The 26,179-nt window shown below is 47.0% G+C and overlaps 1 protein-coding gene across 1 annotated transcript in view; it reads left to right on the top strand.

Moving 5' to 3' along the window:
• Nucleotides 1-18,442: 18,442 nt before the first annotated feature.
• LOC140460835 (uncharacterized) overlaps nucleotides 18,443-26,179 on the top strand; it is a 35,725-nt gene continuing 27,988 nt past the window's right edge. Inside the window, exons 1-2 of the mRNA XM_072555499.1 lie at nucleotides 18,443-19,086; nucleotides 21,567-22,663. Coding sequence (XP_072411600.1) covers nucleotides 22,101-22,663 — 563 coding nt within the window. The 5' untranslated portion in view covers nucleotides 18,443-19,086; nucleotides 21,567-22,100. The remainder of the gene's footprint in view (nucleotides 19,087-21,566; nucleotides 22,664-26,179) is intronic.

Genomic DNA, 26,179 nt, shown 5'->3' with positions numbered 1-26,179 from the left:
CTGTTTCTCTCCATATTGTGATCCAGCGGCCATCTTGTGTGTCAAGTTGGCCAACTGATGGCTCAGTGACCATCTTGTGTGTCTGTGTGTCTAATGTCACCCTGCCCTGTGCCATCTCCCACTTCTCCGCCACGCCCACTCTCTCTCTCCTCTGTTCAATTTCTCTATCAACCCCACTCATTCTCTCTCTCTACCCCCACCCTCTGACCGCCATTTTCTCTCTCTCTGTCCCCCATCCTTTCGGTCTCTTTTCTCCCCAGCCCCCACCACACCCGTCCTTTCTCGAGCCTCGAACCATCTTTGACCTCTGTATCAAACCCTTCAAAGGACAGAGAGAGAGAGAGGGAGATAATGGATGGTGATGACTCTACCTGGGATTCGGGAGGGGTGAGAAATGGCTGATCTTCTAAATTGAGAATACCTAAAATGATTTTTGCAAGGTTTGTAGCTCAGGTTGAGGTTTAAGGTGTAGGTTTGCTCGCTGAGCTGTAGGTTTGATATCCAGACGTTTAATTACCTGGTGATGAAACCAGCGTCTGTGCAAAAAGGTTGCCCCTCAGAAATCTTTCCCCTCTCACTCTAAACCCGTGCCCTCCATATCTGGACTCGCGAAACGTGGGGAAAAGACATACAAAAGTTGATCAGCCAGACAGAATGCAAAAACAATACAATGTCGAATCACAGGGAAAAACAAATTGTAGCTCGACCCCTTTTTTGTCCTATTGGCAGTTGGACTCTGAAAATCTGACAGGAACACCAGCACCCCTAGTGAGCACACTGCGCATGTTTCCCGGTGTCAGTTACGCAGTGCACATGCCCAACGGTGTCAGCTAAACACTGGGCATGCTCATCGCTTTCCGCAAAAAAAAGGGCGCGCGACCTTCCTTTCATAGTCCAATAGGGAACCGTGGAGGACCAAACAAAAACTGGTCCTCCTGCCAATCAGAGCCACCCCATTGTCTGAATGCGGAAGTTGGACCATGAGTTTCTGAAGCTGCTCCTCTCTTTCTGAATCAACATTGAGCTTCACTCAGACCGCAAATTCCTTCCTCTGTCTCAGATCTGTGAGTACCGCACTCTCTTTTCTCGCCCCCTTTGCCATTTCTACTTTTTTCCGGAGTTCAATTGTTGACTTACACCAACTGAAAGGAAAGGGATTTAACCCCGGGATTGGACGGACTATGGAAAAGTGATCGAGGTATGTGTCTCAATTGGCAAAATAGACAGGCAGGAGGCTGGAAGGACACAGCAAATCAGGCAGCATCAAGAGGTGGAGAAGTCGATATTTCGGGTGTAACCCTTCTTCAGGGCTGGGGCTGGGGCTGGGGCTAAAGTGGGGATAGGTGAAGATAGGGAGAGGGTGCGGCCTGATTAATCATTAGGTGGAAGAAATCAGGTTGGTGACAGGAAGGAGTGGGAGTGAGGGGCACGGGGCTGAGAAGGGAGTCGGGGGATGGAAAGGGAGGTTATTTGAAATTGGAGAACTCGATGTTGGGTCCTGCAGGCTGTAGGCTGCCCGGGCGGAAGATGGGGTGTTGTTCCCCCAATTTGCAGTTTGGTTCGTTGTGGCAATAAAGGAAGGCTAAGATGTTCTTGTCAGAAAGGGAGTGGGAAGGGGAATTAAAATCGATGGTGACTGGGAGGTCCGGACGGCCTCTACGCACCCGGCTGTGATGCTCGCCAATCCGTTCCCCAAGTTTACTCTCAGTCTCCCCAAAGTCGAGAAGACCACAATTTACAAACACGTGGCAAATGCAGTATTTCAATGTGAACTTTTAGCCTTTGCTATGGAAAAAAAAGCAGAAAGACAGTGTATTATTTAAATGGTAAAAGGTTGGAGTTTAAGAGGAGCTTTCAAAGATGTTTGCCCTTAATGGGAGCAGAAGAAGTTACAATGAAATCTTGCATTTGTGAGACAGAAACTGAGTGAGTGAGTAAATCTGAGGTTTTGGTGCAAAGTGGGAATTCATTGCACTGTGAGGATGAAGCCCTACCTATTGAGTCATTTCTGCTGGTGAATGAAACCAGGCTCAAGATTAGGAGGAGTAAATTTAGGACAGGGATGAGGAGGAACTGCTTTTCCTGGAGTCTAGTGAATCTATGGAATTCTCTGCCCCAGGAAGCAGTGGAGGCAGCTTCATTAAGTATATTCAAGACACAGTTGGATGGGTTTTTGCATGGTACGGGAATTTAAAGGTAGTTGGGTCAATGCAAGGAGGAGGATCTCAGATGATGAATAGATCAGCCATGATCTTAATGAATGGCGGAGCAGGTTGGACGGGCCAAATGGCCTTCTCCTCCTTCTATTACAATGTAATGTAACCCTGCATTTCCCACGTCTAACCCACCTAACCTGCACATCCGTCATCATTATAGGCAATTTAGCATGGCCAATCCAAATCAAGGCCGGTGAGCAGTGAGGTGATGTGGGAAATGAATATTAGAGAAAGGGACAAGGAGAGCAAATGTACCAGCAATCAAAACTGGATTCTAAAGATCACAAAAACTGAAACGGTGGGTCTGAATGTGTGCTGCATTGTAACAAAATTGAATGCATTAACTGCACACATTGAAGTGAATAATTATGGTCTGAGACTCCTTACAGAGACATGGCTTCAGGATGGCAAGGATTAGATTCTGTATATTGAGGGTGTTGTCTAATGGGAAGCTTGGTAAAGGTAGAGGGTTGGCACTGCTCATCAAAGCTCTGATCACATGGTAGTCTGATGTCAGCTCGGGTTTTAGGGCCTGGTTTCTCTGTCCTCTGTTGATCTCCCTGTCCCCAAGGAGTATGATGTCGGTCTGTTCTCAGCTCTGCTGGATTTCTGCTGAAGCTTTGTCCCCTTTTTCACCTTCTGGAACAATAAAGCATTCAGTCAATCAAGCCCCAACCCACCATCTCCCAGTTTGTCAGCCACCCAGGCACAGTGGAATCACAGCAGGGGATCTCACAAGAAAAAGGAAACCAAATTCGAAATGACGAGGTGCTCGTGTTTAATGTTTGTTCATGAGAAAATAAACCACAAATGGGGCTCTCCCAGGATTCTTATACTATCCTACTTGAGGAATTCTCTCTCCCTTACATCTAACTCTGAGAACCCAGCTATGATTTACAACAATATTTACACCAACAGAAGTAAGGAACCTGTTCTCAAATAGACAGAGAGATATACAAGATGCGCACATACAAGATCTCTCATACACACACACACACACACACACACACACACACACACGCGTTCATGGGAGTGAATGCACATTTGCAGAGCTGAGCTCAAGTGTCACTTTTTGTTATAAAACTTTAAGTTCGCTTGATAAGGTGCTTTCCAGGAAGTTCTGGGATTTGCATATTAATGATACCTGCAACCCATTTGTAAAGATGAAAGCCTTAACAATCCAGGTTTGTTCAATGGATCATTTCAGTGACAGGACACTGTCATGTTTTTCTATAAATTCTGTGTCTTATTATTTTATTCTCCACAACCACTTGATGAAGGAACAGTGCTCCAAAAGCTAGTGCTTCTAAATAAACCTCTTGGACTATAACGTGGTGTTGTGATTTTTAACTTTGTCCAGGTTAGGGGGGGAAATTGCTATGCTAAATTACCCATAGTGCCCAGGGATGTGCAGGTTAGGTGTGATAGTCAGGGAGTAGAGCAACAGGTGTAGGGGAATGGATGTGGGTGGGTTACCCTTCGGAGGGTCAGTGTGGACTCGTCGGGCCGAGTGGCCTGCTTCCATACTGTGGGGATTCTGTGAGGGGAAGGAATTCCTGCAAACTGTGCAGGGCGGTGCAGGCTAGCCAGCCGGCCGGCCGCGCCCCACCCCTTCCTCTCGCCCCTTTTCCCATTCCCTACCCCACCCCTGACCCATTGAAGGCGTCACAACGCGGAAGTGGCCCTGTCAGTTTGCATGAAACTCCCTCCCTCTCGGCAATTCCTCATCCTGGGAGTGTGTGGGGGGAATCTGTTCACTTGTGCCAACTGGAGTGAATCCAAGGAGGCAGCAGACTCTGCAAACTCAGGTATGTGTCTTAATTACCCGGGTGAGGAGGGACAGAAGGATGGGGTGGAGCTGTGTTCCCCATTGCGCCAGAGTCTGAGACTTCTATAAAATCATGAGGGGAATGGATAGGGTAAATGGACAAGGTCTTTCCCTTGGGATGGGAGAGTCCCAAACTGGAGGGTCATAGGTTCAGGGTGAGGGCAGTGGGGAGATGTAAAAGAGACCTCAGGGGCAACTTTATCATGAAGAGGGTGGTGCGTTTATGGAATGAGCTGCCAGAGGAAGTTGTGGGGGCTGGTAGAATTCCAACAGTTAAAAGGCATCTGGATAGGTGTATCAATACAAAGGGTTCAGTGGATCGGGGCCAAGTTATGGTAAATGCGACTGGCGTCATAGAGATATACAGCACAGAAACAGACCCTTCGGTCCAACTTGTCCTTGCTGACAAGAGAGCCAATCCAATTTAGTCCCAGCTGCCAGCATCTTGCCCATATAGGGGCCAAGTGATGGCAAATCTGACGAGATTAATTTAGGATATCTGGGCAGGTTGGACCAAAGGGTCTGTTTCTGCACTGTGTGACTCTAATCGTCTTCAGTGAAAGCAGAAGTATGGTTGTGAAGGCTGGACTTTCAGAGCATGTTCTGCCCTGACTGGAAGCAGAAGAGTTTGACTGAAGTGTGTTGGTGTTAATGCCTTGATGTCTCATGTTGCTCCCACCTTCCTGGGGTCATTAACCATTTTGTTTCTGGTCCTTCCTCAAGAAGCTGCATTGCAGGTTCACCCTGAATTGACACACTTTTTTTTTGCTTCCCAAAATCAGACCTGCTCACTCTCAGCAGGATCCCAGTGTTGTGAAAGATATTAACTTTCAGGTGGAGGTATCCAAAATTCAGAGAGATGTCAGTCTTGATGTTTTTGCTTTTTCTGCCCCTGTAAGATCCTGAATCAGCACCTTCAGGGGAATTAGTTAGAGCGGAGTGAGAACAGAGGGGAAGGGAGAGTGGGATGGTACTTTCAATTTTGTGGAACAACAAAAGAATATTCCACAGAAAGTAGAATTGCTTGTTCTGAATTTCTACCCTGTGCTGATAGTGATGACTTTTGTAATCTGTTTTTGCAGAGTATTTGAAAATCTGAAGTCAGAAGATTCAAAATCAACAGATGAAGGCCTTATGCCCGAAACGTTGACTCTCCCGTTCCTCGGATGCTGCCTGACCTGCTGTGATTTTTCTAATGCCACACATTTCGGCCCTGACTCTCCAGCGTCTGCAGTCCTCACTTTGAGTCAATGTCTGACAGTCACTCAGTGCATTCGGACCGCAACAATTTTCAACTAAGTTTCTGTGAGAAGGAGCAAAGCTTTTTGGTTCCTGTTTGAGGATGTTTTCAGCGTCAGTGGGACTGGATGAGAGACCCTACTGTTGCAGCGCACTGATTGTGGATCGTGTAACCGTTATACGGCCTGGGAAGAGGAATTGACGGCAGGGGGGGGCTGTATGTGTGTTTGTGTGTAACTGAAGCATTGGCCATGGAGAAACCCGAGGAATCCCACCTTTTGGAGAAACGATGGAAGTGTGATGACTGCGGGAAAAGCTTCTGTTTCCCATCTACCCTGGACTCTCATCGGCGCAGCCACACCGGGGAGAGGCCGTTCCCCTCCCCCGAGTGCGGGAAGGCCTTCAGTAATTCCTCCACCCTGCTGACCCACTGGCGGGTCCACACAGGGAAGAGGCCGTTCACCTGCTGTCAGTGCAAGAAGGCTTCCACCTGCTCCTCCGCCCTGCGGAGGCACCAGCGAGTTCACCTCGAGGGGAATTGAAACTGTGATGGCCAAGTTGCATCCTTTACCCGGTCTGGCCTACACATGACTCCAGATCTACAGCAGTGTGGTTGAATCTACACTGTCCCACCCCTCCTCGCTCGGCAAATGAGAGGGGAGAAACTTACTTGGAGACAGAGTATGGATTGAAATTGCTGAGTGAGGAGGCAACACATCCTCCTGGTTACAGCTGTACCAAGGATCCAATTACAAAGGGACGACTGGGTGCTAACCAATAGTAAAGAACGTGGGGGTGGGGGGTGGAGTGTATGCACTTTGACCTTGAGCTGTTTAAAAAGCAGCTACTTTTTCTCTGCCTTTTTGCAGGGGGATCTGAAGCTGTAACAAAGTTGGGTCGCAATAAAGGTTACCTGAATTTACCCCCTGGCTCAGACTCTCATTGAAAGCTTTGAGCTCCAAGAGGTTTTTGTTTAAAAGCTGATCAGTTCTTTCAGCCTCCTGCACTAAGCTTCCAATGTTGTCTGTCAGATGGAGCAGTGAATGAGGAGCCAGTACCATTCGAAATTGTAAGTTTTTCAGGATTGTAGAGTGCATCATTTCATCGTCATTGTAAAGTTTCCTGGCAGCTTCGGGAGGTGTGGGCTGTGTTCAATGGAAACGAGGTGGAGGAACCGATGGGGGACTGGCCTGGATGAAGTTAAAAATCGCACAACACCAGGTTATAGTCCAACAGGTTTATTTGGAAGCACTAGCTTTCGGAGCGCTGCTCCTTCACCGGGTAGCTGTGGAGCCGGATCAAAAGACACAGAATTGATAGCAAAAGCTCACAGTGTCGTGCAACTGATAGGATATATTGAACAAACCTAGATTGCTGTTAAGTCTTCCACCTTTGAGAATGGATTGCAGGTTTTGGTTCATTAATATGTAAATCCCAGAACATCTTTTAAGTTACGTTCTTGAGATGACTTAAGGGTTTATTTTAAAAAAGGCTGACAGCTCAGACAATGCATTAAAGGTGTGAGGTTCGAGCCTGTCATACCCCAATCTTGGATCAGGCTGGTTCCAGTTCCAAAGTAGGAATTTATAAAATATTACACGGATTGACTGCCTGCAGTTTCCGCACTTTTTGAGCAAAGAATGTATCTGCAAATAATTCAGCCAATTCAAATTCACTTCTTGGAGTTATTTGTGTGTGTGCATTTGAGTTTGTGTGCATGCTTGGTAAAGAGTATAAGCCTGTGAGACTGTTGGGGGGGTGTGTGTGTGTGTGTATATGTATGAGAGAGGTATGAATAAAAGCAAGGGGTTGCATTTTGCTGAAACAAGGAAGGGTGGACCTATACAGGTAGTGGTAGGGCCTTGAGTCTTGTTGGAGAACAGAGACATGGGAGGATTCAGGTGCATAGCTGCATCACTGGGAGACAGGGTGGTTACGAAGGTGTTTCGCACACTTCCCTTCATTGTTCACCCCATTGAGTATTGGAGTTGGGACATCATGTTGAGGTTCTACAGGATGTTGGTGAGGCCACTTGGAGAGGACTGAGTACAGTTCTGGTGGCCCTGTAATAGGAAGAATACTATTAGAGAGGGTTTAATAAAGATTTACCAGGACATTGCCAGGACTGGAGGGTTTGAGTTATAAGGAGAGACTGGGACACTTTTCACTGAAGTGCAGGAGGTTGAGTGGTGATGTCATTGAGATTGATAAAATCATGAAGAGTGGAGGTAAGGTGAATAGCAAAGGGCTCTTCCTTAGTGTAGAGGTGCTCAAAACTAGGAGGTATATTTTTTTAAAGTGAGGGGAGAGAGATTTAAAAGGAGCCTGAGGGACAACGTTTTGGTACAGGGTGGTTTGCATATGGAATTAACTTGCTGAGGAAGTGGTAGATGCAGGGACAGTTACAACATTGAAATGACATTCGGATGGGTACATGAATAGAAAGGTTTAGAGGGATATGGGCCAAATGTAAATAAGTGGGACTAGTTTAGTTTGGGAATCCTGGTCGGCATGGACGAGTTGGACCGAAGGGTCTGTTTCTGTGCTGTCTACCTCTCTGAACCAGAAGTGATCTTATTGAAACCAGTAGAATTCTGAAAGGGGCTTGACAGGATAGATGCCGATAAAATGCTTCTTTGTGGTGGGAGTCAGAGAATCCCAACAATGTGGAAGCAGGCCATTCGGCCCATCTATTCCACACTGGCCCTCTGAAGAGCATCCCACCCATTCCTAACCCCTTTCCCCGTATTTCCCATGGCTAATCTATCCTAACTTGCACATCCCAGGGCACTATGGGTAATTTAGCACTGCCAATCCACCCTAAGCTACACCCTAAAATACAGAAGAGGAAGTGTTGGATGTCTTGAAACATAAAGGTGGATGAATCCCCAGGACCTGATCCGGTGTAGCCTAGAGCTCCGTGGGAAGCTGGAGAAGTGATTGCTGGGCCTCTTGCTGAGATATTATCATCAATAGTCACAGGTGAGGTGCCGGAAGACTGGAGCTTGGCCAACATGGTTCCACTGTTTAAGAAGGGTGGGAGTCCAGTAAGTCTGATGTCATTGGTGGGCAAGTTGTTGGAGGGAGTCCTGAGGGACAGGATGTACATGTATTTGGAAAGGCAAGGACTGATTAGGGATAGTCAACATGACACTGTGCGTGGGATATCATGTCTCGCAAACTTGATTGAGTTTTTCTGAAGAAGGAACAAAGAGGATAGATGAGGGCAGAACTGTAGATGTGATCTATATGGACTTCAGTAAGGCATTCAACAAGGTTCTCCATGGGAGACTGATTAGCAAGGTTAGATCTCACGGAATACAGGGAGAACTAGCCATTTGGATACAGAACTGGCTCAAAGGTAGAAGACAGAGGGTGGTGGTGGAGGGTTGTTTTTCAGACTGGAGGCCTGTGACCAGTGGAGTGTCTCAAGGATCGGTGCTGGGCCCTCTACTTTTTGTCATTTATAAATGATTTGGATGCGAGCATTAAGAGGTACGGTTAGTAAATTTGCAGATGACACCAAAATTGGAGGTGTAGTGGACAGCGAAGAGGGTTACCTCAGATTACAACAGGATCTGGACCAGATTGGCCAATGGGCTGAGAAGTGGCAAATGGAGTTTAATTCAGATAAATGTGAGATGCTGCATTTTGGGAAAACAAATCTGAGCAGGACTTATGCACTTAATGGCAAGGTCCTAGGGAGTGTTGCTGAACAAAGAGACCTTGGAGTGCAGGTTCATAGCTCCTTGAAAGTGGAGTCGCAGGTAGATAGGATAGTGAAAAAGGCGTTTGGTATGCTTTCCTTTATTGGTCAGAGTATTGAATACAGGAGTTGGGAGGTCATGTTGTGGCTGTACAGGACATTGGTAGGCCACTGTTGGAATATTGCGTGCAATTCTGGTCTCCTTCCTATCGGAAAGATGTTGTGAAACTTGAAAGGGTACAGAAAAGATTTACAAGGATGGTGCCAGGGTTGGAGGATTTGAGCTACAGGGAGAGGCTGAACAGGCTGGGGCTGTTTTCCCTGCAGCGTTGGAGGCTGAGGGGTGACCTTATAGAGGTTTACAAAATTACAAGGGGCATGGATACGATAAATAGACTAGGTCTTTTCCCTGGGGTCAGGGAGTCCAGAACTAGAGGGCATAGGTTTAGGATGAGAGGGGAAAGATATAAAAGAGACCTAAGGGGCAATTTTTTCATGCAGAGGGTGGTACGTGTATGGAATGAGCTGCCAGAGGATGTGGTGGAGGCTGGTACAATTGCAACATTTAAGCGGCATTTGGATGGGTATATGAATAGGAAGGGTTTGGAAGGATATGGGCCGGGTGCTGGCAGGTGGGACTAGAGTCGATTGGGATATCTGGTCGGCATGGACGGGTTGGACCAAAGGGTCTGTTTCTATGCTGTACATCTCTATGACTCTAAAAGCAAGTTGTAGACAAGTAAAAAGGCCCACCAGGCAAGGAGGTGGTTAACAACCTTAGGGCATCCCTCTTAAACCATGCATCTTGTTTGTTTACAAATTAAACATGCTTCAGCTCTTTTCCTATCTGTTTTCTGGAAATCTGGGTGACACCAGGTTTGTAATACAGTATTAACCATTCCCTCCCTACCCACGTGTGTACAATACTGCACATAATCAATTGAAAAAGGCAGCAGCAAAGAAGGAATACAAAGTAGTCCATCGGGGGTCACCCACATTTCGGTTTGAGTATCGAGGGAGTACCCTGTTTGAGGCCATAGTTTGTGCTGCTCAGCAGGGGGCGCACCCTGTGATTTCAGGCCTGGCATTTCTACCCCCATATTGTCTCTGTCGGGGTTTTGCTGGGGACCCAATGGGACCAGAGGTTTGGGGTGTCAGGCTGCCTGCTTGGCAGCAGCATCCATCTGCTCATTCCTTTGGAGACTGTATCCATTGCCTCAGCATGAGCTGAACATCTTGATAGCTGCCAGATTGATTGGACAAAACAGCATTACTGTTCGTCTGCCCCATGGGGGTTAAAAATCCTCTCCGTTCCCACAAGTCTCTGTAATCATGGGTCACACCAAAAGCACAGTGAGAGTTGAAGATCTCAACCCCCGGGAGGGGTCTCTCAGTTCCGCGATCGGTCAAATGAACACTAGGATTATGGTCTGCTTCAGCAAGGTTTCACACTTTAATTTGTAATGGCCGGGCAAAGATTTGTCCAGCAACACAGATATTAAAAGATTCTGTGTTCCTTGGAGAAACTGTATGATTAACTTAGAATAAAAAATCAATTTTCGTATGTTTCTTAAGAGACAGTACAGCCTTAATTCCAGAATAATCCAATAAAATGTAATAAAATTACACAATGGAAACAGGTTAATCCAATGATACTTCCTGGGAAATAATGTTGTTTCACGCGTATGATCTCCTCATACCTGTGCTTCAAGGTTAGCTAGGATGGTCAGTAATGTCTTATCTAGCTTAATTAGATCCATACAATGAAGAAGGCATCGTTTGCTTAATCTGTAATTCAGTTCGCTCAGGAATGCAGAAATGCAGCTTTGAGCCATTTTAAACACAATGTTAATTTGCAGCCTGAAGCCATGTTGTTCTATTACTTTATATTGAGATGCCATTTTGTGATGAATAAAAGCTCCTGACAACAGCCTAAATCTAGGTATTAGATCCTCATCTGGTGTGGACCTGCTCCGTCACTCAAAACAAAACTCAATTTACAATTTCAGGCCATACGTGGTATTCTGCTAAATTAATCCAGTTGATTTTTTTCTGTTTAAAAATGTGAAATCCTCGTGAACAGTTCTTCCAGTTAATCACTGGATATTCAAATTTCTCTTCACAATTAAAGATCATAACGAAACTGGGTGTCATTGTGGGATTTTGAATCTGAAGGGTGTGCTTGTGAAGTTTGAATGAACAATATTTCAAAGTGAATGTTATCGTGTTCAGTATTAAGACTTTCTGGAGATGAAAAATTTGTCCTTGTGTGTTTTGCAACACTTAACCAAGGTCAGTTCTATAGAATATGCAGACAGGTTGATGCGAGAGTTGAGAGCTGGGGCAAACATCAGAAATAATGGAGGCAGGAGCACAGCAATTAGAGTTAGAAAGTTAGCCAAAAATATAAAAACAGGAAGGAAAGTTTCATCACTTTGTTAGCTTTTCTTAAAAAAGTTAAGTGTTGGTTCTGTAAAAAATGAGTCTGGGGATTCAATAACGGAGGACAAAGAGATGGCAGATGAATTAAAAAGAGCTTGAGTCTGTCTTCACTAGAGAGGATACAAGTAACAGCCTGGAACTAGCTGGAAATCAGGAATTGAAAGGGAAGGAGGAACTGAAGACAATTACAATTACCAGGGAAGTAGTACTGAGTAAACTGTTGGAACTACAAGCTCACAAGTCCCAGGGGTCCAAAGGATTTCATTCTAGACCCTTAAAAGAAAAATTAGCTGGTGATATAGTTAATGCATTGGTTTTAATTTTCCAAACGTCATTAGTTTCAGGGAAGGTTTCTGTAGATTGGAAAACTCCTTTCTTCAAAAAGGGAGACCGAGAACAGGACACTGCAGACCATTTACCTTAACATATGTCATAGGGAAAATGTTCAAAGCTATGATTAAAGATGTGATGACAGGGCACTTGTACAAGTTCAAGGTAATCAGGCAGCGTGAATGTGTTTTTGTCAATGGGAAATAATGTTGTAATAATGTTTTGAAGAACTGCCTCTCCGCACTGTGACTGAGCTGATAAATCTCATGAACCGACAGGGAATGGAATCCGTCAGCACAGTCCCCGCATTTCTACGACTTCTCTGTCGTTCTGGTGTTCTTTTGGCTCCCTGTTTCTGATGAACAATTGAAACTGTGATCACACTCAGGAAATGTGTGCAGTTACTCCCTGCTGCGACGACTATAATGTTACTTCAGTCTGTGTAACTGGTTACAGCTCCATCCCATAGACAGCTCACTGGGGCACACTCTCTCTCCACAAGGACAAAAGACATACAAAAGTGGAGTAACCAGACAAAACGCAGAAGCAATAAAATGTCGAACCACAGGGGAAAAAAAAATTGTGGCTCTACCCCTTTTTTTTCCCTGGCATTTGGACACTTCAAATCTGTCAATAACAGCAACAACCTCAAAGAGCATACTGCGCATGTTTGCCGGTGTCAGCAACGCAGTACGCATGCTCGCCGGTGTCAGCAAAAACCGGTGCGCATGCTAATCGCTATCGGCAAATAAGGCGCGAGACCTTCTTTTGATTGACCAATAGGCAGCACAGGAGAACAGGAAGGACGTTGGTCCTCCTGCCAATCAGAGTCACCCCGTTGTCTGAACGCGGAAGTTGGACCATGAGGTTCTGAAGCTGCTGCTGCTCGTGTCTGAGTGAACATTGAGCTTCATCCCAGACTGCAAATTCCTCCCTCTGTCCATTATCTGGGAGTACGGCACTCTCTTCTCTTGTCACCTTTTCCATTTATTTTTTTCATTCTGGGATTCAGTTGTTGACTTGCAGCAACTAAAAGGAAAGGGAGTGTGTCGGGATGGGGACAGACTCTGGAAACGTTGCGCCAGGTCTGTGTCTCAATTGGCAAGATACATAGGTAGGAGGCTGGAAGAACACAGCAAGCCAGGCAGTATCAGGAGGTGGAGAAGTCAACGTTTCGGGTGTAACCCTTCTTCAAGATTGGGGATGGGTGTAGGGGGCGATGCAGATAAAGGGTGTGCTGGTTGGTGAAGTGGGCACAGATGTAGACAGGTAGAGGGTTCGACCTAGGCAAAAGGGAGGACTGCAGGTGCTGGAAACCAGAGTTTAGATCAGAGTGGTGCTGGAAAAGCACAGCAGGTCAGGTAGCATCCGAGTAGCAGGAAAATCGACGTTTCGGGCAAAAGCCCTTCATCAGAAATTTCCCCAGGGTCGGGGAGTCCAAAGCTAGAGGACATTTGTTTGAGGTGAGAGGGGAATGATTTAAAAGGGACGTGAAGGACAACTTTTTCACATAGACAGTTGTACATATATGAAATGAACTGCTAGCGCGGCACGGTGGCACAGTGGTTAGCACTGCTGCCTCACAGTGCCAGAGACCCCGGTTCAATTCCTGCCTCAGGCGACTGACTGTGTGGAGTTTGCACATTCTCCCCGTGTCTGCATGGGTTTCCTCCGGGTGCTCCGGTTTCCTCCCACAGTCCAAAGATGTGCAGGGTAGGTGAATTGGCTATGCTAAATTCCCCGTAGTGTTAGGTAAGGGGTCGATGTAGGGGTATGGGTGGGTTGCGCTTCGGCGGGGCAGTATGGACTTGTTGGGCCGAAGGGCCTGTTTCCACACTGTAAGTAATCTAATCTAATCTAATCTAAAAAGAGTTGGTGGAGGCTGGTACGATTACATTTAAAATGCATCGGGATGGTTTGGAGTCGTGTGGGTTACGTGCTGGCAAACGGGACTAGATTAATTTCAGATATGTGGTCGGCACAGACAAGTTGGGCCGTAAGGTCTGCTTCCATGCTGTGAAAGCAGAAGTGTGGTTGTGAAGACTGGACTTTCTGAGCACCTTTCAAAGATGTAAAAACAATGACTGCAGATGCTGGAAACCAGATTCTGGATTAGTGGTTCTGGAAGAGCACAGCAGTTCAGGCAGCATCCAAGGAGCAGCGAAATCGACTTTTAGGGCAAAATCGCTTCATCAGGAATGAAGGCAGAGAGCCTGAAGTGTGGAGAGATAAGCTAGAGGGGGGTGGGGGTGGGGGTGGGGAGAAAGTAGCACAGAGTACAATAGGTGAGTGGGGAAGGGGATGAAGGTGATAGGTCAGGGAGGAGAGGGTGGAGTGGATAGGTGGAAAAAGAGATAGGCAGGTAGGACAAGTCATGGGGACAGTGCTGAGCTGGAAATTTTAAACTAGGGTGAGGTGGGGGAAGGGGAAATGAGGAAACTGTTGAAGTTCAGATTGATGCCCTGGGGTTGAAGTGTTCCGAGGCGGAAGATGAGGCGTTCTTCCTCCAGGCATCTGGTGGTGAGGGAGTGGCGGTGAAGGAGGCCCAGGACCTCCATGTCCTCGGCAGAGTGGGAGGGGGAGTTGAAATGTTGGGCCACGGGGCGGTGTGGTTGATTGGTGCGGGTGTCCCAGATATGTTCCCTAAAGCGCTCTGCTAGGAGGCACCCAGTGTTTTGCCCTTATTGGGAGCAGAAGAATGCAATGAAGTCTTGCATTTGTGAGAGAGCAACTGAGTAAGGAGGTACAACTGGGATTTTGGTGGAAAATGGGAATTCTTTGCACTGTGGGATGAAGCCCAACCCTATCCAGTTATTTCAGCTCGTGGGTGAGACTCAATCCAGGTAATATTTTATAAATTCCTGCTTTGGAAATAGAACCAGTCTGATTCAAGACTGGGATATAGACAGACTCTGATCTCACACCTTTAATGCATGGTCTGAGCTGGGATGACACCTTTTGTTATAAAACCTTAACTTATTTCAAGAAAGTGTCTTTCAGGATGTTCTGGGATTTACATATTAATGATACCTGCAGACCATTCTGAAAGCTGAAAGGCTTAACAATCCCAAGTTTGTTCAATATATCATTTCAGTGGCAGGACACCGTAATGTTTTTCTATAAATTCTGTACCTTATTATCATCTTCTCCACAACCACCTGATGAAGGAGCAGCACTCCAAATGCTGGTCCTTCCAAATAAACCTGTTGGACAATAACCCGGGTGTGTGTGATTTTTTTTAAACTTTGTCCAGGTTAGGTTGGATTGATCATGCTAAAGTGCTCACAGTGCCCAGGGAGGTGCAGGTTTGTGTGAATTGGCTGTGCTAAGTTACACAGTGTCCAGGGATGCGCAGCTTAGAATGGATTGGCCATGCTAAATTACCTATAGTTCCCAGGAATGTGCAGGTTAGGGTTAATTGGCCAGGTCAAACTATCCAGAGTGAAGATCTAGACCCCTCTTAAGGGCCCTTTCGGTTCGCAATTGGTCTAAAGAATCAATGAAATGCAGTCTGTACAAAGCAAGGTTATCAGTTTAATAAGGCATCTTGACCCAATTCTGTCCAACAACACAGTGATTAAAGCTTCTGTGTTCCATGGCGAAGTTGTGCAATTACATTTGAAAATGACACGTTATTTATTTAGGTTTTTTTAAGAGACAGTACAGCCTTAATTACAAGAAAAGACCAATCAAATGTAATAAGGTGACATGATTTAGAGCAGGTTAATCCAATGATATTTCCTGGGAAAGGGGTCTTAATTACATAAATCATCATGCCATGGTAGCAGCTAAAGGTTAGTTCAAATGGTCAATTAATGTGTCCGTGTTCATTTTAAACAAACTCCATTGTCCTCTTATCTTTGGATTGTAGCTTAATTCTGCAAAACAGCAGGACAAGTTCACAGAGTTCAATCATTATTCTCAGCCATTTTGTTGTATTATTTTAAATTGAAAAGCCATTTTGTGGTTAGTAAAAATCTACATATACTTGTTGAGTCTGACAATACCCTAAATTCAAATTTTAGATCCTCACCTGAAGCATCAGAGTCTGAGGGGTGACCTGATAAACGTTTGTAAGAGGCATGGATATGGTGAATACCCAAGGTCTTTTCCCCAGGGTAAGGGAGTCCAAAGCTCGAGGCCATATGTTTGAGGTGAGAGGGGAATGATTTCGAAGGGACCTGAGGGGCAACTTCACACAGAGAGTGGTGCATGTATGGAACGAGCTGCCAGAGGGAGTGGTGGTGGTTGGTACAATTACAACATTTAAAAAGCATCCGGATGGGGATATGAATAGGAAGGGTTCGGAGGGATATGGGGCACATGCAGACAAATGAGGCTAGATTAGTTTAGGATATCTGATCAGATGAATTGGACCAAAGGGTCTGTTTCTGTGCTGTACGACACTAATCGTCTTTGGCGAAAGCAGAAGTGTGGTTGTGAAGACTGGACTTTCAGAGCAGCTTTCAAAGGTGTTTTGTCTTTACTGGGAGCAGAAGAAGTTACAATGAAATCTTGCATTTGTGAGACATCGACTAAGTGAGTGAGTACATCCCAGATTTTGGTGGAAAGTGGGAATTCATTACACTGTGGGGATGAAGCCGGACCCTATCCAGTCATTTCTGCTGGTGGGTAAGACCAGACCTCAAGACTAGGGGGAGTAGATTTAGGACAGAGATGAGGAGGAGAAAGTGAGGACTACTGCTCTTCCTGGACTATAGTGAATCTATGGAATTGTCTTCATTAAGTATATTCAAAATGGGCTTTTGCATGTTTGGGGAATTAAGGGTAGTTGGGGCAATGCTGCTCGGAGGAGCTGAGACGATGGATAGATCGGCCATGATCACAATGAAGAACGGGGCAGGCTGGATGGGCCAAATGGCTGACTCCTGCTTTTATTACTGTGAAACTATTTCCCATGGCTAACCCACCTAATCTGCACGTTACTGGGCACTATGGGTAATTTAGCACAGCCAATCCAACCGAATCCGCACAACACTGAACACTGGGTAATTTAGCATGGTCAATCCACCCGAACCTGGACAAAGTTAAACATCACATAACACCAGGTTATAGCCCGACAGGTTTATTTGGAAGTACTAGCTTTCGGAACACTGCTCCATCATCAGGTGGTTGTGGAGTATAAGATCAGAACGCACAGAATTTATGGAAAAACATGACAATGTCCTGCTACTGAAATGATATATTGAACAAACCTGGATTGTTACCCCTCTCATCTTTTACAGTGGGTTGCAACTACCATTCATATGTAAATCTCGATAACATAAGGTTTTATAACAAAAGGTAACAACATCTGGGCGGCACGGTGGCTCAGTGGTTCTTAATTCTGCCTCACAGCGCTTGGGACCCAGGTTCAATTCCAGCCACTGGCCACAGTCTGTGTGAAGTTTGCACATTCTCCCCGTGGCTGCATGAGGTTTCTCCAGGTGCTCCGGTTTCCTCCCACAATCCAAAAATATGCAGGTGAGGTGAATTGGCCATGCTTAAATTGCCCGGTGTGTTACATGCATTGGTCAGGGGGTAAATATGGGGAATGGGGCCTGGTGGGTTACTCTTTGGAAGGTTAGTGTGGACCTGTTGGGCCAAAGGGCCTGTTTCCGTACTCTAGGGAATCTAATCCAATCTCAGCTCAGACAATGCGTTAAAAGTCAGAGTCTGTCTTTATCCCCACCTTGAATCTGACTAGTTCTGTTTCTAAAGTAGGAATTTATAAAATACAATATGTTCTGACAGCTTGCAGATTGTGCATTTTTGAGCAAAATACAATTTATCTGAAAATATAATTCTGCCAGGAAGGGGCAGTGTAGAGTCAACCAGACTGCTGTGGGTCTGGAGTCAGGTGTAGGCCAGACCGGGTAACAGATGCTTTATTTCTGTTGGTGTAAATATTGTTGTAAATCATAGCTACGTACTAACAGTTACATGTAAGGGAAAGAGAATTCCTCAAGTAGGGCACTATCAGAATCCTGGGAGACCCCTATTTCTGGTTTACTTCCTATTGACAAACATTAAGCATGAGCACGTATTTATTTTTTTTTGTTTCACTTTTCTTGTTTGATTCCCTGGTACGACTACACTCTGTGACTGGTCGGTTGTCAGGCTGGGAGGTAGTGGATTGGGTTTCGATTGACTGAATGTTGAATTGTTCTGTAAGGTTTAAAGGGGTTGAGGGGTGGGGTTTTGGGGAATCAAAACTTCAGCAGAGCTGAACATCTTGCTGTGTGAGAACAGGGAGATCAACAGAGGACGGAGAAGCCAGGACCTGAAATCCGACCTGACACCGGATTACTGTGATCAGTGTTTTGATTTGCAATGCCAACCCTCTACCTTCACCTAGCTTCCCGTTTGACTACCCCCTCGACGTTCAAGGACTAATCCTTGTCGTCCTGAAGCCACGTCTCTGTAAGGAGTCTCAGACCATAATTATTCTCTTCAATGTGTGCAGTCAATTCATTCACTTTTGTAACAGTGCAGCACACATGCAGACACACTGTTTTCGGTTTAGATCTTTGCAATCCAGATTTAATTGCTGGTACATTTACTCTCCTTGTCTCCATCATTCTGTGATGTTCATTTCCCACATCACTACATTGCTCACTGGCCTTGATTGGGATTGGCCGTGCGAAATTACCCACAGTGCCCAGAGATGTGCAGGTTAGGTGTATTTGTCAGGGTAATGTAGAGCAGTATGGGTGGGTTCCCCTTCAGAGGGTTAGGTGTGGACTCGTTGGGCCGAGTGGCCTGCTCCCACACTGTGGGGATTCTCTGAAGCGAAGGGATGCTTGCAAACGGTGCAGGGCAGGACAGCGCAGGCGCAATGCGTGCGCCCGGCTTGGCCCCGCCCACCCGCTCCTATTGTGGCGTCACAACGCGGAAGTGACACTGAATGAATGAAAATCCCTCCGTCTGGGCAAATGGTGGGGCGGGAAAATCTGTTCACTTGGAGCAATGGGAGTGAATCCAGGGCGGGAGCAGACCCTGTCAGCTCAGGGATGGGAGTTAATTACCGCGGAGGGTCGGCAGGAGGGAGTCTGACGAATAGATTGGAATCGGGGACTGGGGACGGGGCAAGTCAGTCATCTCCCGATAGAGAGGAGTAACATACTACCGCCTCTGGGGTGTAGAGCGTTCTGTGGGCCTGTATAAATAAGTTCCTTGTGGATTGAGGAGTTTCCCCTATCAGGCTTCCCTTTTCTCGAGTCGGCCCGTCCTACAAAAAGGGATGGTGTTCCTGGGCATCCTTAAAATATTTACCATAATGACGGGGTTGATCATTTTTATCCTCACTAGGCTTGCGTCTGCAGGTAAGATCAAAAAGACAGGTTCGGTAACGCCATGGTAACTCCCCCTGATTTCTACTGTCCAGATGGACCATCTGGTCTTTCTGATGGAAGAGTCCATTACAATAATCAATCTTCATCACGTTCCACACGTCAAAGGGGTCTGGTCCGGTGCACTGGACGACATCTCCTCAGTATGGGTGCTGGATAATCTCTGATCATTCCTGGTCCCATCCATACTTAGTGGCTTTCCCCATCAGGATGTTGTACGTGATCAGAAAGGTGAGGAGATAAGCGATCCCCCACATGTCCCTCCTCTTAGTTCAAGTATCTGTAATAAGATTAACATTAGAACAACAGCAAGATTCAAAAACCCAAATGGACAGGGTCCACTCCTTTTGTTGGGATTCCAGAATTCTCTCCTCGTCTTTCCCCCTTTTGATTGGTGCGGTCAATCAATTTACAACGGTGCAGTTGGACCCAAGCTGAGTGCCCAGCGACTGTGACCGCCATAGGGGTTGGAAGTAGAACCTGGAAGGGGCCATCCCAACGAGGTTGGAGTCCTTTGCCAGTCCAGTTCTTGACGAGCACCAACGAACTGGGCTCTACCCGTGATGAGGCTGAAACGGAGGGAACATCGCTGTAGGCCGCATGCTCCTGAGAGTGAAAGGCATAACACTAGTTAGAGCAAGAACATAACCAATGATTGCTTCGGTCACGTGGTGGACGTGGACTGAGAAGGGAGCCGAACCGTTCCAAGGGGTACGGAGGGGGTGACCAGAGAGACTCTCAGCTGGAGACAGTCGTGTCTTGCCCGCAGACATGGATCACATCTGGAATAAGGCCACAGGGATTAACATAACCAGGAGAGGCCAGATTCGGCCATTAATTTGGCAAGGTTAGTCTTGAGTCTGGTTAAAAATTCAACAAGGCTGGTCACCTGAGGATGATAAGCACCGTGCAGTTCCCGACAAATACAAAGCTGGGAACAGAGTTCTCCGTTAATATTACATGCAAAGTGTGGTCCATTGTCTGAGCTAATGCATGCAGGTATACTGAAGGGGGGAATTCTTTCCTTAAGCAAAATCTTTATCACAGTCTCAGCAGTAGCGTTAGGAGGAGGGTAGGCTTCAATCCACTTCGAAAAGACATCAGCAATAAGCAAAACATATTTATAGCAACTCAACTCATTTCTCCAACTCAATGAAATCCAGTTGAAGTGTCTTCAAGGGACCCTCCAGCAAGGGAGTTCTCGTAGAGATACTTGAACTAAGAGGTGGGGGATCGCCTACTCACTGACCTGTTTGATCACGTACAACATCCTGATCGGGAAAGTCACTGACTGAGTATCGATGCGATCTGGAACGATCTGAGATTATCCTGGTGTCATCTGGTGCACCAGACCAGATGCTTTCAACGTGGAGTCGCTTGAGCGATGGAGTGAGCTGCCAGAGGAAGTGGTGGGTGCTGGTACGATGACAAGTTAAAAGGCTCCTGGATGGGCATCTGAATATGAAGGGTTCAGGTGGGTCAGGGCCAAGTGATGGCAAATGTGACTGGAGTCATAGAGATGTACAGCACAGAAACAGACCCTTCGGTCCAACTCCGTCCTTGCTGACAAGAGAGCCAACCCAATTTAGTCCCAGCTGTCAGCACCCGGCCCATATAGGCGGCAAGTGATGGCAAATTTGACTAGATTAATTTAGGATATCTGGGCAGGTTGGGCCAAAGGTTCTGTTTCCGTGCTGTGTGACTCTAATTGTCTTCAGTGAAAGCAGAAGTGTGGTTGTGAAGGCTGGACTTTCAGAGCATGTTTTGCCCTGACTGGAAGCAGCTGAAAATGTGTTGTTGGAAAAGCGCAGCAGGTCAAGCAGCATCCAAGGATCAGGAGAATTGACGAACCAGGCGTGAGCCCTGAAGAAGGGCTCATGCCCGAAGCGTCGATTCTCCTGCTCCTTGTATGCTGCCTGACCTGTTGTGTTTTTCCAGCAACAGATTTTCAGCTCTGATCTCTAGCATCTGCAGTCCTCATTTTCTCCTGACTGGAAGCAAAAGAGTTGGACTGAAGTGTGTTGGTGTTAATGCCTTGATGTCTCATTTTGCTCCCACCTTCCCAGGGACGTTAACCATTTTGTGTCTGGTCCTTCCTCAAGAAGCTGCATTGCAGGTTCACCCTGAATTGACACTTTTATTGCTTCCCAAAATCAGACCTGCTCACTCTCAGCAGGATCCCAGTGTTGTGAAAGATATTAACTTTCAGGTGGAGGTATCCAAAATTCAGAGAGATGTCAGTCTTGATGTTTTTGCTTTTTCTGCCCCTGTAAGATCCTGAATCTTCAGGGGAATTAGTTAGAGCGGAGTGAGAACAGAGGGGAAGGGAGAGTGGGATGGTGCTTTCAATTTTGTGGAATAACAAAAGGAAAGGATATTCCACAGAAAGTAGAATTGATTGTTCAGAATTTCTACCCTGCACTGATCATCCCTTTTGTAATCCCTTTTTGCAGAGTATTTGAAAATCTGAAGACTGAAGTTTCAAAATCAACGAATGAAGGGCTTACACCCGAAACATTGACTCTCCTGCTCTCCAAATGCTGCCTGACCTGCTGTGCTTTTTGATTGACTCTCCAGTGTCTGCAGTCCTCACTTTGATGTCAATGTCTGACAGTCTCTGAATCCATTGGGACCGCAACTATTTTTGACTGTGATTTCTGTGAGAGGGATCTACACTTTTTGGTTCCTGTTTGAGGACGTTTTCAGCATCAGTGGGACTGGACGAGAGACCCCTCTGTTACAGCGCACTGTGTGTGGAGCCTGAAACAGTTATACGGCCTGGGAAGGGGACTTCACGGCAGGGAGGGGCTCTACACGTGTTTGTGTGCAGCTGAAGCTGTGGCTATGGAGAAACCTGAGGAATCCCGCCCCGTGGAGAAACCGTGGAAGTGTGGTGACTGTGGGAAAGGCTTCCGTGTCCCGTCTGCCCTGGAGACTCATCAGCGCAGTCACACGGGGAGAGGCCATTCCCCTGCACCGACTGCGGGATGGCCTTCAGACATTCCTCTCACCTGTTGGCCCACCAGCGGGACCACACGGGGGAGAGGCCCTTCAGCTGTCCAGATTGTGGGAAGGCCTTCAGATATTCCTCCTCCCTGATGAGGCACCAGCGTGTCCACACGGGGGAGAGGCCCTTTAGCTGCCCCGAGTGCGGGAAGGCCTTTACCGACATCTCCTCCCTGATGAGGCACCAGCAGATCCACACGGGGGAGAGGCCCTTCAGCTGCCCCGAGTGTGGGAAGGCCTTCAGTTATTCCTCTGCCCTGCGGAGCCACCGGCGCATCCACACGGGGGAGAAGCCCTTCAGCTGCCCTGAATGTGGGAAGGCCTTCACAGACGTCTCCACCCTGCAGAAGCACCAGCGTATCCACACGGGGGAGAGGCCCTTCAGCTGCCCCGAGTGTGGGAAGGCCTTTACCCACGGCTGCGCCCTGCGGAGACACCAGCGTGTCCACACCGGGGAGAGGCCCTTCAGCTGCCCCGAGTGTGGGAAGGCCTATACTGACATCTCCTCCCTGATGAGGCACCAGCGGGCCCACACGGGGGAGAGGCCCTTCAGCTGCCCCGAGTGTGGGAAGGCCTCTACCGAAGTCTCCTCCCTGATGAGGCACCAGCGGATCCACACGGGGGAGAGGCCCTTTACCTGCTCTCAGTGCCGGAAGGCCTTCAGCAGTTCCTCCACCCTGCTGACCCACCAGCGGGTCCACACCGGGGAGAGGCCGTTCACCTGCTCTCAGTGCGGGAAGGGCTTCACCTGCTCCTCCAACCTGCGGAGCCACCGACGCGTCCACACGGGGGAGAGGCCCTTCAGCTGCCCCGAGTGTGGGAAGGCCTTTAGCGATTCCTCGAACCTGCTGGCCCACCAGCGGATCCACACCGGGGAGAGGCCGTTCACCTGCTCTCAGTGCGGGAAGGGCTTCACCCGCACCTCCCACCTGCTGACCCATCAGCGAGTTCACGTGCCATTGCAGGGGGATCGATTGGACTATCAACCCGGTTCCGGGGAGTCCCGGGTTTGAATCCCGCCAAGACAGATGGCAGAATCGGTATTCGGTCAGAAATGTGGAGTTCGGAATCTAACAATGAGACCGTTTCAGGGAGGGGGTGGTGCGGGGGAGAAAGCCCCCATCTGATTCACTCTCTCCCTTGTTAGGGAAGGGAACCACCATTGGGGGAAAGGATTCACTCAGTCGTTCCAGCTGCATCCTTTACCCGGTCTGGCCTACACCTGACTCCAGACCCACAGCAGTCTGGTTGACTCTACACTGCCCCTTCCTTGCAAATGAGCAGGGAGCCACTTACTTGGAGACAGGGTATGGGTTAAAATTGCTGAGTGAGGCAATACTTCCTCCGGGTTGCGGATGTACCAAGGATCCAATTACAAAGGGACAACTTGGTGCTGACCAATAGTAAAGACAGTGAGGGGGGTGGGACAAGGGGACGTGTGGTGTGTGCACTTTGACCTTGAGCTGTTCAAAAAGCAACTGCTTTTTCTCTGCCTTTTTGCTGGGGGGATCTGAAGCTGTGACAAAGTTGGGTTGCAATAAAGGTTACCTGAACTTACCACCGGGCTCAGACTCTCATTGAAAGCTTTGAGCTCCAAGAGGTTTTTGTTTTAAAGCTGCTCATTTCTTTCAGCCTCCTGCACTAAGTTTAGAACATGGAACATAGAACAGTACAGTGCAGAACAGGCCCTTCAGCCCTCGATGTTGCACTGACCTGTGAACTATTCTCAGCTTGTCCCCCTACACTATCCCAAAATCAACCATGTGCTTATCTAAGGATTGTTTACATCTCCCTAATGTGGCTGAGTTGACTACCTTCGCAGGTCGGGAAATCCACGCCCTTACCACTCTCTGCATAAAGAACTTGCCTCTGACATCCATCTTAGATCTATCATCCCTCAATTTGTAGTTATGTCCCCTCGTACAAGCTGACGTCACCATGCTAGGAAAGAGTCTTTCACTGTCTACCCTATCTAATCCTCTGATCATCTTATATGTCTCTATCAAATCCCCTCTTAGCCTTCTTCTTTCCAATGAGAACAGACCCAAGTCTCTCAGCCTTTCCTCATAAGACCCTCCCTCCAGACCAGGCAACATCCTGGTAAATCTCCTCTGCACCTTTTCCAATGCTTCCACATCCTTTCTGTAATTGGGCGACCAGAACTATACACAATATTCCAAATATGGCTGCACCAGTGTTTTGTATAGTTGCAGCATGATATTGCGGTTCCAGAACTCAATCCTTCTACGAATGAAACCTAACACACCGTGTGCCTTCTTCACAGCACTACGCATCTGAGTGGCAACTTTCAGGGATCTATGTACATGGACTCCAAGATCCCTCTGCACATCCACACTACCAAGAATCTTTCCATTGACCAACTACTCTGCCATCCTGTTATTCTTCCCGAAGTGCATCACCTCACATTTAGCTGCATTGAACTCCATTTGCCACCTCTCAGCCCAATTCTGCAGTTTATCCAATCCCCCTGCAACTTGTAACATTCTTCCAAACTGTCCAGTACTCCACCGACTTTAGTGTCATCTGCAAATTTACTAATCCATCCACCTATGCCTGTGTCTAAGTCAGTTATAAAAATGACAAACAGCAGTGGTGCCAAAACAGATCCTTGTGGAACACCACTAGTAACTGGACTCCAGGCTGAATATTTTCCATCAACCACCACTCGCTGCCTTCTTCCAGTTTCTAATCTTTTCTACAATAGATGTAAGACTCACTGGTCTATAATTACCTGGGTCATCTCTGCTGCCCTTCTTGAATAAGGGCACATTTGCAATCCTCCAGTCCTCAGGTACTAAACCCGTAGACAATGACGACTCAAATATCAAAGCCAAAGGCTCTGCTATCTCCTCCCTCGCTTCCCAGAGAATCCTTGTATAAATCCCATCTAGCCCAGGGGACTTGTCCACTTTCACTCCTCCTTGAATTGATAACACCTGTGTGTAACCAACCTCGGTCCTTTCGAGTCCAATATCTCGTACCTCATTCTTTTCCTGAGTGAACACTGATGAGAAATGTTCATTTAGCCTCTCTCCGAACTCTACAGGGCCCACACTCCACTTCCCACTTCTGTCTTTGATTGGCCCTATTCCTACCCTAATCATCCTTTTATTCCTCACATACCTATAGAAAGCTTTAGGGTTCTCCTTTATTCTGTTTGCTAAAGACTGCTCGTGTCCTCTCTTTGCTCTTCTTAACTCTCTCTTTCAATCCTTCCTCGGTGATCTGTAATTCTCAATCGCCTCATCTGTACCATCCTGCCTCATCGACACATAAGCCTCATAGAACAGCATCATAAGACACAGAACTTACATCACAAGATCAGTGTCATGCAACTGATAGAATATATTGAACAAACTTAGATAGTCTTCATCTCTTAGAATGGGTGTGGGCTTTGGTTCATTAATGTGTAACAATGTTCTTGAGATGACTTCAGGTTTTATATAAAAAAAAAGACATGTCTGCTCAGACAATGCATTAAAGGTGAGATTTCAGTCTGTTGGTATTCCAATCTTGAATCAGACTGGTTCTGTTTCCAAAGTCTGAATTTGTAAAATATTACATGCATTGACTGCCTGCAGATTGTGTGCTTTTTGAACAAACTTGAATGTAGCTGCAAATATAGTTCTGCCAATACAATTTCACCCCACAGAGTAGTGTGTGTGTATCTGTGTGCATGTGAGTTTATGTGTGTGTGTGTGTGTGTGTGTGTGTGTGTGTGGGGTGGGGGGGGGTGGTGGTGTTCAGGTACATAGTTCTTTGATAGTTTCATTACTGCTAGTCAGGGTGGTTAAGGTGGCATTTCGCAACATTGCCTTCATTGTTCACCCCATTGAGTATCGGGGTTGGGACATCATGTTGTGGTTGTACAGGATGTTGGTGAGGGCACTTTCAGAGTACGGAGTACAGTTCTGGTGGCCCTGTAATAGGAAGAACACTATTAGAGAGAGTTTAATAAAGATTTACCAGGATGTTGGAAGGACTGGAGGGTTTGAGTTATGAGGAGAGGCTGGGACTTTATTCACAGGAGCACAGGAAG

The sequence above is a fragment of the Chiloscyllium punctatum genome, chromosome 36 (assembly GCF_047496795.1).
Source record: "Chiloscyllium punctatum isolate Juve2018m chromosome 36, sChiPun1.3, whole genome shotgun sequence".
NCBI lineage: Eukaryota > Metazoa > Chordata > Chondrichthyes > Orectolobiformes > Hemiscylliidae > Chiloscyllium > Chiloscyllium punctatum.
This window is presented reverse-complemented; position numbering and strand designations above follow the sequence as displayed.